Source organism: Oncorhynchus mykiss, chromosome 14 (genome assembly GCF_013265735.2).
Source record: "Oncorhynchus mykiss isolate Arlee chromosome 14, USDA_OmykA_1.1, whole genome shotgun sequence".
Taxonomy (NCBI): Eukaryota; Metazoa; Chordata; class Actinopteri; order Salmoniformes; family Salmonidae; genus Oncorhynchus; species Oncorhynchus mykiss.
This window is the reverse complement of record NC_048578.1, coordinates 9233939-9247054: the sequence shown is the minus strand read 5'-3', so window position 1 is coordinate 9247054 and position 13116 is coordinate 9233939. Positions and strand designations below refer to the sequence as shown.

At 43.8% G+C, this 13116-nt stretch overlaps 1 protein-coding gene across 1 annotated transcript; it reads left to right on the top strand.

Annotated features, from left to right (window-relative positions):
- Window positions 1–831: 831 nt before the first annotated feature.
- Window positions 832–13089, top strand: taf7 (TAF7 RNA polymerase II, TATA box binding protein (TBP)-associated factor). Its single transcript, XM_036943620.1, is given in 14 exon segments — window positions 832–849; window positions 2443–2522; window positions 4497–4576; window positions 4995–5033; window positions 5036–5078; window positions 5080–5106; window positions 5344–5465; window positions 5615–5671; window positions 7267–7338; window positions 8226–8292; window positions 8294–8319; window positions 11505–11617; window positions 12225–12271; window positions 12804–13089. Coding segments are annotated over 14 exon segments (849 nt in total). The 3' UTR covers window positions 12862–13089.
- Window positions 13090–13116: the final 27 nt, after the last annotated feature.

Here is a 13116-nt window from a genome sequence, read left to right as displayed (position 1 = left end):
TGCCTTAGGCATGCTGCAAGGAGGCATGAGGACTGCAGATGTGACCAGGGCAATAAATTGCAATGTCCGTACTGTGAGACGCCTATGACAGCGCTACAGGGAGACGGACAACTGATCGTCCTCACAGTGGCAGACCACGTGTAACAACACCTGTACAGGATCGGTACATCCGAACATCACACCTGCAGAATGGCAACAACTGCCAGAGTTACACCAGGAACGCACAATCCCTCCATCAGTGCTCAGACAGTCCACAATAGGCTGAGAGGCTGGACTGAGGGCTTGTAGGCCTGTTGTAAGGCAGGTCCTCACCAGACATCAACGGCAACAACGTCATCTATGGGTACAAACCCACCGTCGCTGGACCAGACAGGACTGGCAAAAAAGTGCTCTTAACTGACGTGTCACGGTTTTGTCTCACCAGAGGTTATGGTCGGATTCGCGTTTATTGTTGAAGGAATGAGCATTACACCGAGGTCTGTACTCTGGAGCGGGATCGATTTGGAGGTGGAGGGTCCATCATGGTCTGGGGCGGTGTGTCATAGCATCATCGGACTGAGCTTGTTGTCATTGCATGCAATCTCAACGCTGTGCCTTACAGGGAAGACATCCTCCTCCCTCATGTGGTACCCTTCCTACAGGCTCATCCTGACATGACCCTCCAGCATGACAATACCCCCAGCCATACTGCTCGTTCTGTGTGTGATTTCCTGCAAGACAGAAATATCAGTGTTCTGCCATGGCCAGCGAAGAGCCCGGATCTCAATCCCATTGAGCACATCTGGGACCTGTTGGGTAGGAAGGTTAGGGCTAGGGCCATTCCCCCCAGAAATGTCCAGAAACTTGCAGGTGCATTGGTGGAAGTATCAAAAAGAACAGGCAAATCTGGTGCAGTCCATGAGGAGAGGATGCACTGCAGTACTTAATGCAGCTGGTGGCCACACCAGATACTGACTGTTACTTTTGATCCCCCTTTTGTTCAGGGACACATTATTAAATGTCTGTTAGTCACATGTCTGTGTAACTTGTTCAGTTTATGTCTCAGTTGTTGAATCTTATGTTCATACAAATATTTACACATGTTAAGTGCTGAAAATAAATGCAGTTGACAGTGAGAGGACATATCTTTTTTTGCTGAGTTTGATACCCGACTTTCCCACTTGTGCCAGAATCAACCAATCGGAAGATCTCCCAATAGGAAGATCTACGCAAATACGTTCATTTGAATTCGTATGCCCCGAGTTCCCGACATTACGTAAACGCGGCATTCAGCTCAGCCTTTCCCACTTGGAAAGTATCAGAATCAACCAATAGGACGCTCTACGCAAATTTTAACTCGAAGGTTCCAGGTTTCCAAGTTGTCTTGAACGCACCATGGAAGCTTCGTTCCAGCACAATAAACTGCACCTATCTTTTCCTTCCTTTGCAAAAAATAAATACATTACATTTTACAGTCTACCCATGTGTCCACATGTTAGGTGATGGTTATTGCTTTTATCATATGATTTCGTGAGGATTCTATCACCTATATATTTCTGATTCACTAAAGTACGTAAGAAAGGGGCTAGGGGTCGGTTTGGGATGTTCAGCCGTCCTGCTCCCATTCCGGCCAGTAGGTGGCGGAATGTGCCGTTTGAATTTTAGGTAAGACCTAATTAAATAAGACTTTTCCGGTTTGCTGTGTGCATCAGTCTATGTGTGAATCGATAAGGCTCTTTATTTTTCATTTCAAAGTAGTCACCATGCAGAACAAAAATACAAACAATGTACCTCCAAAATAAAATGTACTTTTGTTAACATGGAATATTAGAAGTTTGTCTTCGGTGAAGCTAAATGAAATCAGTTAAAGTTACTAGAAATTGTCAGACAGCTCCAGTAACTAGCCAGTTAACTACACTGAAAAATATATTAATTATATTGTATATTAATTATATATTAATTTCAAAGATTTTACTTAGTTACAGTTCATATAAGGACACCAGTCAAATGAAATAAATTCATTTGGCCCTAATCTATGGATTTCACAACTGGGCAGGGGCACAGCCATTGGTGGGGAGCCAGGCCCAGCCAAACAGTATGAGTTTTTCCCCACAAAGGGGCTTTATAACAGACACATCTGTGGCTTTGTGTTGTTGGACAAAACGGCACATATTAGTGGCCTTTTCTGGTCCCTAGCATAAGGTGCATCTGTGTTCTCGAGACGCCACACCTGTTAGGTGGATGGAATATTTAGGCAAAGGAGAAAAACTCACTAACTGGGATGTAAACAAATTTGTGCACAAAATTTGAGAGCAATAAGCTTTGTGCATATGAAACATTTCTGGGAGATTTTATTTCAGTCCATGAAACTGACAATGTACATGTTGCGTTTATATGTTTGTTAATTATAGATAGCTACCATTAAAGATTAATATTATTCTGTTATTATGCACTAATTTGCAGTGGGGAAGGTCAGTTAAAAAAAAAACACACGATGAAGCATAACATGAGCTGGAGAGTCAATTTGTCCTGCGACTGCCCACAATAAGGATGGAGTACAGCAGTGATTCCCAACTTTGGTCTTCATGTTCCCCCAACAGTACACATTTTTATTGTAGTTTTGGACAAACACACCTGATTCCATTTATCGCCTAATCATCAGGCCCTCAATGAGTTGAACCAGGCATGTTTGACCTGGGCTACAACGAAAATGTGTGCAGTTGGGAGTACTCGAGGACAGGAATGACTTTTCATAAGAGGTTAGGAGAGCATTTACGCAAACTCTTTTCCTAACCTTAACCTAATTCTCCTAACCTGTGTCATGGCTAGAAGGGATCTAGCCCTTGATCATGAAGGCGTCTTCTGCGGGAGGGGAGTTTTGTTAATAAGATCCCTGATCCTCAGTCTGAACATTAACATGCATCACTTGCGTTACGGACCATAGCTTTCATATCAGCGAGAAATCATGAAAAAAAAAAAAAGGTTAAATTAATACACACCTTGATAGAGTTAGTGTTCCCACAGGGCCATATCTCCATGTTACAGCTCCTGTTTATGGAAAACAGACTGTAGACAAGAGGCAACCACCTGTGATAATTATCTGTATAGCATGCTCCAAACAGCGTAAGCGTAACTCGGGAAGTGTAGTTTTGTCAGATGAAGGCACCCCTACCTGTATAATCTATACAAAACTGCTACAATAAGTGTACACTATATGTACAAAAGTATGTGGACACCCCTTCAAATGAGTGGATTTTACTATTTTAGCCACACCTGTTGCTGACAGGTGTATAAAATTGAGCACACAGTCAGGCAATCTCCATAGACTAACATTGGCAGTAGAATTGCCTTACTGAAGTGCTCAGTGACGTTCAATGTGGCACTGTCCACAGGAGGCTGCTGAGGGGAGAACGGCGCAAATAGAATGGCATCAAACACCTGGAAACCTTGTGTTTGATGTATTTGTTACAATTAAGGTGCCACCAACCTCCTGTAGTACCGTCATAGCATGCCACCTTTCCAACAAGTCAGTTAATCAAATTTCTGCACCGCTAAAGCTTTCTCTGGAGTGATGAATCACGCTTCACCATCTGGCTGTCCGACGGACTAATCTGGGTTTGGCGGATGCCAGAAGAACGCTTCCTTGCCCCAATGCATAGTGCCAACTGTAAAGTTTGGTGGATGAGGAATAATGGTCTGGGGCTGTTTTCCATGCCCCTTAGTTCCAGTGAAGGAAAATATTTGCGCTGGCTACAGCATACAATGACATTCTAGATGATTAAACACTTACAACTTTGTGGGAACAGTTTGGGGAAGGCCCTTTCCTGTTTCAGCATGACAATGTCCCTGTGCACAAATCAAAGTCCATACAGAAATGCCTTATAGAGATTGGTGTGGAAGACCATGACTGGCCTGCACAGAAACCTGACTTCAACCCCATGGAACACCTTTGTGACGAATTGGTGCTGACTGTAAACCAAGCCTAATCTCCCAACCTCACCAATGCTATTGTGGCTGAATGGAAGCAAGTCTCCGCAGCAATGTTCCAACATATGGTGAAAAGCCTTCCCATAAGATTGGAGGCAGTTATAGCAGCAAAGGGGGGAACAACTCCATATTAATGCACATGATTTTCGACGAGCAGGTGTCCAAATACTTTTGGTCATGTAGTGTATATTTTTTTTATTTGAACGACTCTTTATCGCTGAAGAAAGATAAAGCCCATATGTTTCTTAATCATAGCGCAAGTGATGATTATTATAGATTCTAAATGTCAAAACGCAGCGCCGGGATTGTAGTTGACATAAGCCAGTCATGGGCGAAGCTAATGGCTGAGAACTGTAAAGGCGTAATGCCGCCTAGAGGTTGAGAGCTAGGCGGGATCTAGTTTTTGTCAAATTAACGTCAACATTTTTTGCATTTTCGCTAACCTAAACCCTTTATCTAACCTAACCCTTACCATGCCAGGAACCAAGTCGGCAATGGATGTCTTTCTAATTTGCATTATCTCTGACAAAAGAATATGCCTCAACGATAAAACGGATTACCCAATCTAGCAGCATGAACCTCAAAGACAGACTCGCCATTGAACGGCATGGTAGGTCAAGCTCTATTCAACTCATTTATGGTCTAATATGTATTGAGCCGTCATGTGTTGCTAGTTCAAGTGTACCTTGTTGTCCTAACTGTTCACTCACACCATTACCACACTTTAATGTAGAAAGTTAGGCTTTGTAATTTGCATAATTCAAATCAAGGATACTGTAAAGTGGCCTCATTAATCATGCTGATTAAGCCATTTGAAAGTAAAGTAGGAAGAACCTTGTTTAACCCTAAAGCCTATTTCAACATTTTGGTCCATGTGAGGTTATTCAATTAAATCTCCCAGCATCACATCAGAGAATGTCCATTCCTTACCGGGCATGTAGGACATATAGCATATGCATCTATAGTACCATATCAATAGGCATAGGCTTATGACATAAGTGTGAAATGACATGCTGCTCCCTCTCCAGTTAATGGTCACCATGGCATCGTGAGAAGGGACCGCATCCCCTACTGGTGGATCTGTCCTGCATCCTGGAGTCTCTGAAAACGGTCCTTCTAGAAGACTGCTGACATCTGTCAGGTTGGACAGGAAAGATGCGCTCATAGAAGTGAGTAGGATTGTGTATAGACCAGTTGTCAACAGCGGCAGTGTCTGCTCTATGACTCAGGCCGCCTTGTTCTATTCTGTATTGATAATGACCTCGCATATTATCGTTTTTGTGCTGACTTTTCGAGCATTCTAAAAAGGTAGATTTTTCATTGCTCTTTGGTCTATAATGAACTGATATTCATTGACCCTGTTCTGTGTGCTGGAGTGTTGCTGGTGTGCACTTTGGACAGAGACCTCTACCCTCCCCCGGAGGAGCCCACTGGTACTGTAGACCCCAAGAAGAAGAAGGTCAAAGACAAGGTCAAGAGCTTTGTGTGGAACCATGGCAGTAAGTAGAACTATATCCCCTCTGTATTGAAATTTGCTGAGTGTAGCACTTTGTAGCCTGGCTGCCGAGATTTAACCTCAAGCCTCAGCAGGCCTAGAAGTTTGCTTTTTGTTTGAGCTGTGAACTTTAAATCATAATGTTTTGGTCTCCCACCTGTCCTCTGAAGAACACAAGGAAGAGAATTTTCAAGAAGATATAAAAAAAAAGAGAGAGCTACTGACATTCGTTTCCTCTTAAGCGCTCTTTCCCTTCTTCTCGTGAATATTTTCTCAAGATGATGCCGAGATCTCGTCGCAGGCCCTTTATTCAAACGACATAAAAATAGCAACAGCAGCGGAAGTAAACTACGATTTACATATATACTGAACAAAAATATAAACACAACATGCAACATTTTTAAAGATTTGACTGAGTTACAGTTCATATAAGGAAATCAGTCAAATTAAATAAATGGATTTCACATGACTGGGAATACAGATATGCATCTGTTGGTCACAGGTACCTTAAAAAAAAAAGAAGTAGGGCCGTGGATCAGAAAACCAGTCAGTATCTGGCGTGACCACCATTTGCCTCATGCAGCATGACACATCTCCTTCACGTAGTGTTGATCAGGCTGTCTGTGGAATGTTGTCCCACTCTTCTTCAATGGTGAAGTTGATGGATATTGGTGGGAACCGGAACACGCTGTCGATCCAGAGCATCCCAAACATGTTCAATGGGTGACATGTCTGAGTATGAAGACCATGGAAAAACTGGAACATTTTCAGCGTCTAGGAATTGTGTACAAATCCTTACGACATGGGGTTGTGCATTATCATGCTGAAACGTGAGGTGATGGCAGCAGATGAATGGCACAACAATGGGCCTCAGGATCTCGATACAGTATCTCTGTGCAATCAAATTGCCATCGATAAAATGCAATTGTATTTATTATCCATAGCTTATGCCTGCCCATACCATAACCCCACTGCCACCATGGGGCACTGTGTTCACAACGTTGACAAAAGCAACCCACTTTCCCACATGACGCCATACACGTGGTCTGCGGTTGTGAGGCTGGTTGGACGTACTGCCAAATAGTCTTGGAGGTGGCTTATGGTAGAGAAATTAACATTAAATTCTCTGGCAACAGGTCTGGTGGACATTCCTACAGTCAGCATGCCAATTGCACGTTCCCTCAACTTGAGACATCTGTGGCATTGTGTTGTGACAACTGCACATTTGAGTGGCCTTTTATTGCCCCACGCACAAGGTACACCTGTGTAATGATCATGCTGTTTAATCAGCTTCTTGATATGCCATACTTGTCGGGTGGATGGATTATCTTTGCAAAGGAGAAATGCTCACTAACAGGGATGTTAAGATTTGTGTACAACATTTGAGAGAAATAGGCTTTTTGTGCGTATGAAACATTTCTGGGATCTTTTACTTCAGTTCATGAAACATGGGACCAACACTCTACATGTTGAGTTTATATTCTTCTGCAGTGTAAATAAAGGCCTATCTTCATTTGCCCCAAAGATATGCATAAAAGCAATCTAACTACGCTTTGATCCGAGCGAATGAGAGAAAGGATTCCTACTTTGTCTTTTGAATAAATCATCTTTAAGGTGCAGGGCCATATCGATTTGGCTCCCTGTTTTATTCAAAATGTGTTTGCTGGCACATGGCCAGATGTTCGCTCTGAGGGCAGTGTGTGTGTGTGTGGTGTGTGTGTGTGCGTGCGTGCAGTAGTGTTGTGTGCCGAGGCGGTGTGCAGTAGTCTGGAGGCCAGAAGTAAATGTAATCTGATTTCCTCTGCAGTACATCGAGTCTCCCGACGTGGAGAAGGTAAAGAGATTGCTAAGCACTGACGCAGAGGCCGTTAGTGTCCGTGTCCTTTTATCTCACACACTGGGGCAAACACACACATTATATATATATATATATATATATATATATATATATATATACATATACACACTCACTCTCTCTAATGCTGTATCAACCCATCTCTTGGATCAGGGCTGTCAAACTCATTCCATGGAGGGTCTAGTGTCTCCGGGTTTTTGTTTTTTTCTTTCAATTAAGACCTAGACAACCAGGTGAGGGGAGTCCTTTACTAATTAGTGACCTTAATTCATCAATCAAGTACAGGGCTGGAGCAAAAACCCACAGACACTCGGCCCGCCGTAGAATGAGTTTGACACGTGCCTAAGGCGTACGCCATAAGTGAAACACAACAGCCTGTAGCTGTTGAGGAGAGGCCAGCGGGAGCCTACTCTCTGCTCTGCTGGGCCTCACCCGAACTGACTCCTGCTAATGTCTTAATGTCACCTGCACCAACACCTTCTCGTGTTAGCACTGTAATGAAACAATAAAGCAGCAGGACAGAATAAGAGCACAGAACAGGGTACCGAAGGGGTAGGCAACCCTGTTCCTGGCATTCCGCAGGATTTTGTTCGAACTAGGCACCACACCTGACCAACTGAGCTAATTGATCAGTTCATTGGTCATCTAAATTGAAGACACCTGGTCTTCAAGGTTGGTTAAATCAAAGACATGAAGTGCCTGCGGCACTCCAGGACCAGTGTTGCCTACCCCAGGGGTACAGCATCAACAGCTCCCTGAGTGTTGATTTAAGTGGACTCTGGAACTTTAATATATCATTGTTGGCCCATATTGAAGCCAGTATGTTTGTAATAGTTGGAACATCACATAACTTAATGAAAGCAGTGAGGTAGTGTTTGGTGTACAATGTTTCCCTAGCCTGGTGTTCAGGCTGGGAGGTGATAGCTGAGGATGAGACCAAGGAGGCAGACAACAAAGGCTGTCTGGTCAACCTGGACTCAGCAGATGGGGCATGGCTCCTCTGGTAAGCACCATGGAAGTGGGCACAACAAGCTCCTCTCACATAATACTTTGATATTGTCATATAGCAGATACTTTGGTTCCATACAGAGTGGCTCACAGTTAACGTAATACATGTATTCAATATGTGGCTGATGTTTGAAATGAGAGCCATAACACGTTCCACTCTCCCACCACCTGAGAGCCACCCCACTGTTGAGGAAAACTCGTTCCAAGGATCAGGCAGAGCTCATTATCCAGTTAATAAGAGTTTATTCAAGCAATTGCAAGGGAGATCACACAGGATAAACCCGGAGAGGAACTCAAAGGTTACGGATTCACAGTCATTATATACCTCTGCACAAAGAGCTGCTTGCCTCACCTAACGGGAGGCAAGGTTACACGAGAGATAGCGGGACTTGGCTCCACTTCTTTAAAGCATTGTCAAACAAGACCAGGTTCTAATCAGTTCTCGCGGCCTAAGTTAAACAAGTGTTTTTCCACTCCAGTACGTACAGTAAGTATAGTACTTAAGCATTTATAAAGACTTAGACTGTAACATAACCGTTTTCCCCAAACAACACCCATACAGAAGTTGGAACAGACGGTATGTCACATAGCCTTACACTGTCCCACTTCCAGCACAGTACAGTAGGCCCTAGTGGGTCCATAACTGTCCTACAGTCTTCCCTGTGTTATGTTGGTGGAGAGTCGTAAGAACACTGAAAACAGAAAAAAATCTAATTTAAACAGATGGAGAGGGGATTGCAGCCGTACATATTCAGACGTTGGCATCCTGTCTCCATTTTGGCAACAAAACGTTCCTTGGCAATAACATTTTCATATCTATTCTAACAGGAGAGTGATTGTCTTGTAATTGGTATCAACGTGACACCTATCAGAATGATCGGTCTACGTTATTGGAATAGCAGCCAACGTGAGAAGAGGATGGGTGGGGGTGGGGGTGGGGGCTGATATGTGGGCGTAATTTCAGAACAGAAGCACCGCCTGAGGACCGACAAAAAGATCAGACATCAAATCACATTAACCACTCTATATGTCCCCTTGTCAAAATGGAGGACGGCAATACCCAACCCTACACAAATGAGCTTAAGTTAGAGTAAGACTTGAGTTTTCTAGGTCAGACGGACGTCTCCATCCCTTCATCTCCAGTTATCTCCCCACTCAGAAGACTGACAGGTGCTCTCTCTCTCTCCTCCTGCAGCCTGGTTCAGTCACAGCTGGGCTAGCTCTCTGTCTCTCTGACAGCTCGGTGCACCTTCACTGGCTCACATGGAGCTGTCCGTCACACAGCTAAAGCTGCATCCCAGTCCTGCAGCTTTCCGTTAATCTGTTGTAGGGCTGCCTCTTTTAATGGGTCAAAGTCTGGCTGTGGCTGTCCACACACATGCCTGTGAAACTAGTGCCTTTAATGAGGAGCCCATGACATCTGTAGCACGTTTTTCTTTTAAATCAATACTCTTTGATTGAATTCAACAGATTCCACGTAACGTGTTTTCAGGCCATCTCCCTACTAATGAGAGCCAATGTGGGCCAGAGAACGGACAGCGAACATTAACCTCAGCCTGGTTCTGGTGTTGGATTCACTTTAAATTGGCCTATTGCTGGATATACAGTGCCTTTGTGAAGTATTCAGACCCTTTGACTTTTTCCACAATTTGTTATGTTACTGCCTTATAAAAAATAAAAAATCCTCAGCAATCTACACACAATACCCCATAATGACAAAATGAAAACAGTTTTTTTAGATATTTTTTTCAAATGTATTAAACTGAGCAATCGGGGAGAAAGGCCTTGGTCAGGGAGGTTTCCAAGAACCCGATGGTCACTCTGACTGACAGAGCTCTAGAGATCCTCTGTGGAGATGGGAGAACCTTCCAGAAGGACAACCATCTCTGCAGCGCTCCACCAATCAGGCCTTTATGGTAGAGTGGCCAGACGGAAGCCATTCCTCAGTAAAAGGCACATGACAGCCCACTTGGAGTTTGCCAAAAGCGACCTAAAGACTCTTAGACCACGATAAACAAGATTTTCTGGTCTGATGAAACCAAGATTGAACTCTTTGGCCTGAATGCCAGACTCCACATCAGGAGGAAACCTGGCACCATCCCTACGTGAAGTATGGTGGTGGCAGCATCATGCTGTGGGGATGTTTTTCAGCGGCAGGGACTGGGAGACTAGTCGGGATCGAGGCAAAGATGAACGGAGCAAAGTACAGAGAACCTGCTCAGGACCTTAGACTGGGCCGAAGGTTCACCTTCCAACAGGACAGCGACCCTAAGCACACAGCCAAGACAACGTAGGAGTGGCTTTGGGACAAGTCTCTGAATGTCCTTGAGTGGCTCAGCTAGAGCCCGGACTTGAACCCGATCAAACATCTCTGGAGAGACCTGAAAATAGCTGTGCAGCAACGCTCCCCATCCAACCTGACAGAGCTTGAGAGGATCTGCAGAGAAGAATGGGAGAAAGGACGACGATTTAATCAATTTTAGTATAAGGCTGTAACATAACAAAATGTAAGGGGTCTGAATTCTTTCTGAAGGCGCTGTATTCTTGAAGAATATCACTGTCATACCCCACTGGAACCCAAAATATAAGTTTGTTTTACTCCAAGCGTTGTAAACAAAGTAAATGTAAACAAACACTATGTAGCCCCAAAACATGTTCATGTTGATAACATGGATGGTCAGTCCTTGCATCCATAGCTCCATGAATTAGAGCGTGGTTACATTTCTCCAGCCCCATCCCTCAGCTTTTCACCGAAACAGGTGCGGGGGAATATGCTTTGGTATTGTTTATACTGCTGATTCCTGGAGGCAAACTACTTGATTGCCACAGGTTTTGATGGAAGAAGGAAGCATGTGTTCTGATTTGTGCAAATCAGAGGCCCTTGTTGGTTTTATTCCATTTCAGTTGGCGTGTAGCAAATGGCCGTGTCTTGGTGCTGCTGTGTGTGGAAGAGTCAGTGGGTTGAATCTCCATACAAGTTGTCACCTTCTAATGTTTCCTTTCCCTGCTTCATACAGAAAGAGGATCAAAATGACACATGTCCAGCTTATTGCTTTCACTCAATGTAGATTTTTAGAGTGGAGATGAGGAATGAACTCGGTTCCATTGAGCTATTGAGAAACCTGTGTGTTTTGAGGAAACCCGACGCTGTAAATGGTTCTTCTGTGCCTCCTCCTGTAGTGATGGAGTACCAGGTGCAGGTAGACGGTGTGAAGGCCAAGCTGAAGGAGACGGGCGCCCGCAAGAAACAACAGGAGGATCTCATCATGAAGGTGGAGAACCAGGTGCTGAAAGTGAGCTATAGACACTACTTTTACATGACATTTGAGTCATATAGCAGAGTGAGATGACCACAGACTGATTTCATATAGGCCTTCAAAAAGAAGTCTTGCACTCTTTCACTCAAACGCGCACACACAACGTCAGAGGGAGAAGTATTTATGTGGAATATAACCACTCTAAACTACTACATGTCAAACTTCCCAAACTCCGACCGCAGGGCAACTTGAAGATGTCATTTTTTTAGAAGGCATAAATATTACATTTCTGCCATCAGCCTTTTGTGCGTTCCTCACAGGGAAAAAAAACCCATAAAAATTCATAGTTCCGCCAACAGCTCTTCGGGGCAGATTTAAAACGTGTGAGACACGGGCAGCCTTGGCTTGTTTTACCAAGACTTTTCAGCTCTCTGCTCGGCTGGCTGAGTTCTCTATCTTTCACCATTATTATCCCGGTCACAGGAAAAGGTCACGGGAATCTGACTGGCATTCCAAATGGTCTTTCTGTCAGGAGACCGATACGCTCACTACGAGCAACGGCAGGCTCCAATTTCAAACATCAAAACAAGCTAAGGGAACTGTCTAATGCCGAGACAGACTATACTCTGCTCTTATTTAGCAGAACTGCTATCAGGCTCTGCTCAATTAAATCATTCATCAGGAGGAGCGATGGAGCAGGTAAGATTGGCTGAGCAAGACGGGGAGGTGCATTTAAAACCGCATCCATTTATATGTATATTGATCATTTCATTTGGTATTAAGCAGAATTTACCATAAAGGAATGCAAAGGGGAAAGTATACGGTCGCTACGTTACAGTGCAATCAAGATGCTTGAATTTAATAGACAAACAAGCACACCAAATACACTTTTTTTTTTAAATATAAGAAGCACTTTATTGAACTGCCATTGTCTTCACCTAGCAACTGAACATCCTTACACATCCAATGGCGAGGGTTTTATTTATTTCTAAGTCAATTCTTTGACTCAATCTAAATCGATCTTAATTGGAATTGTCAAGAACTCTTAACACCAATCCAACGATCAGTATTCAAGTCCTGTCTCTGTCTTCACATCAGCTTGTTTTGCTGTTTGTATTGACAAATGAATGGAAAAGGAATAATGTTGGAAGACGTGTTAATCATTATCCACTTAGCTTACTAATTACACCCGGGCATTAGGCATCAATCAACCCTCCCAATCTCTGCTCCAACAGCTGGCCTCGCTTCAGGAGCAGCTGGACTCACTGATCGAGAAGTGACCCAAGTGACCACCAGGGGGCAGCCAAGTGTCAAATGGGTGCTGTGAGACCGGCTGGGGAATAGAGAAGAAGCATCTGCCACCACTGAAAGAGCCCTCCTCCTTTACATACTGTTTCATTCCATTATATATATATCATGGACTCGTTGGAGGACTCGTGTTTCCTGTTTTTGTATTCTTCCTATTTTATTTAATAGGTTGGTAGATCTCTGTAAATAAACTCTTTGTTAAGCCATTGAATCGTTTGTGTTTGACA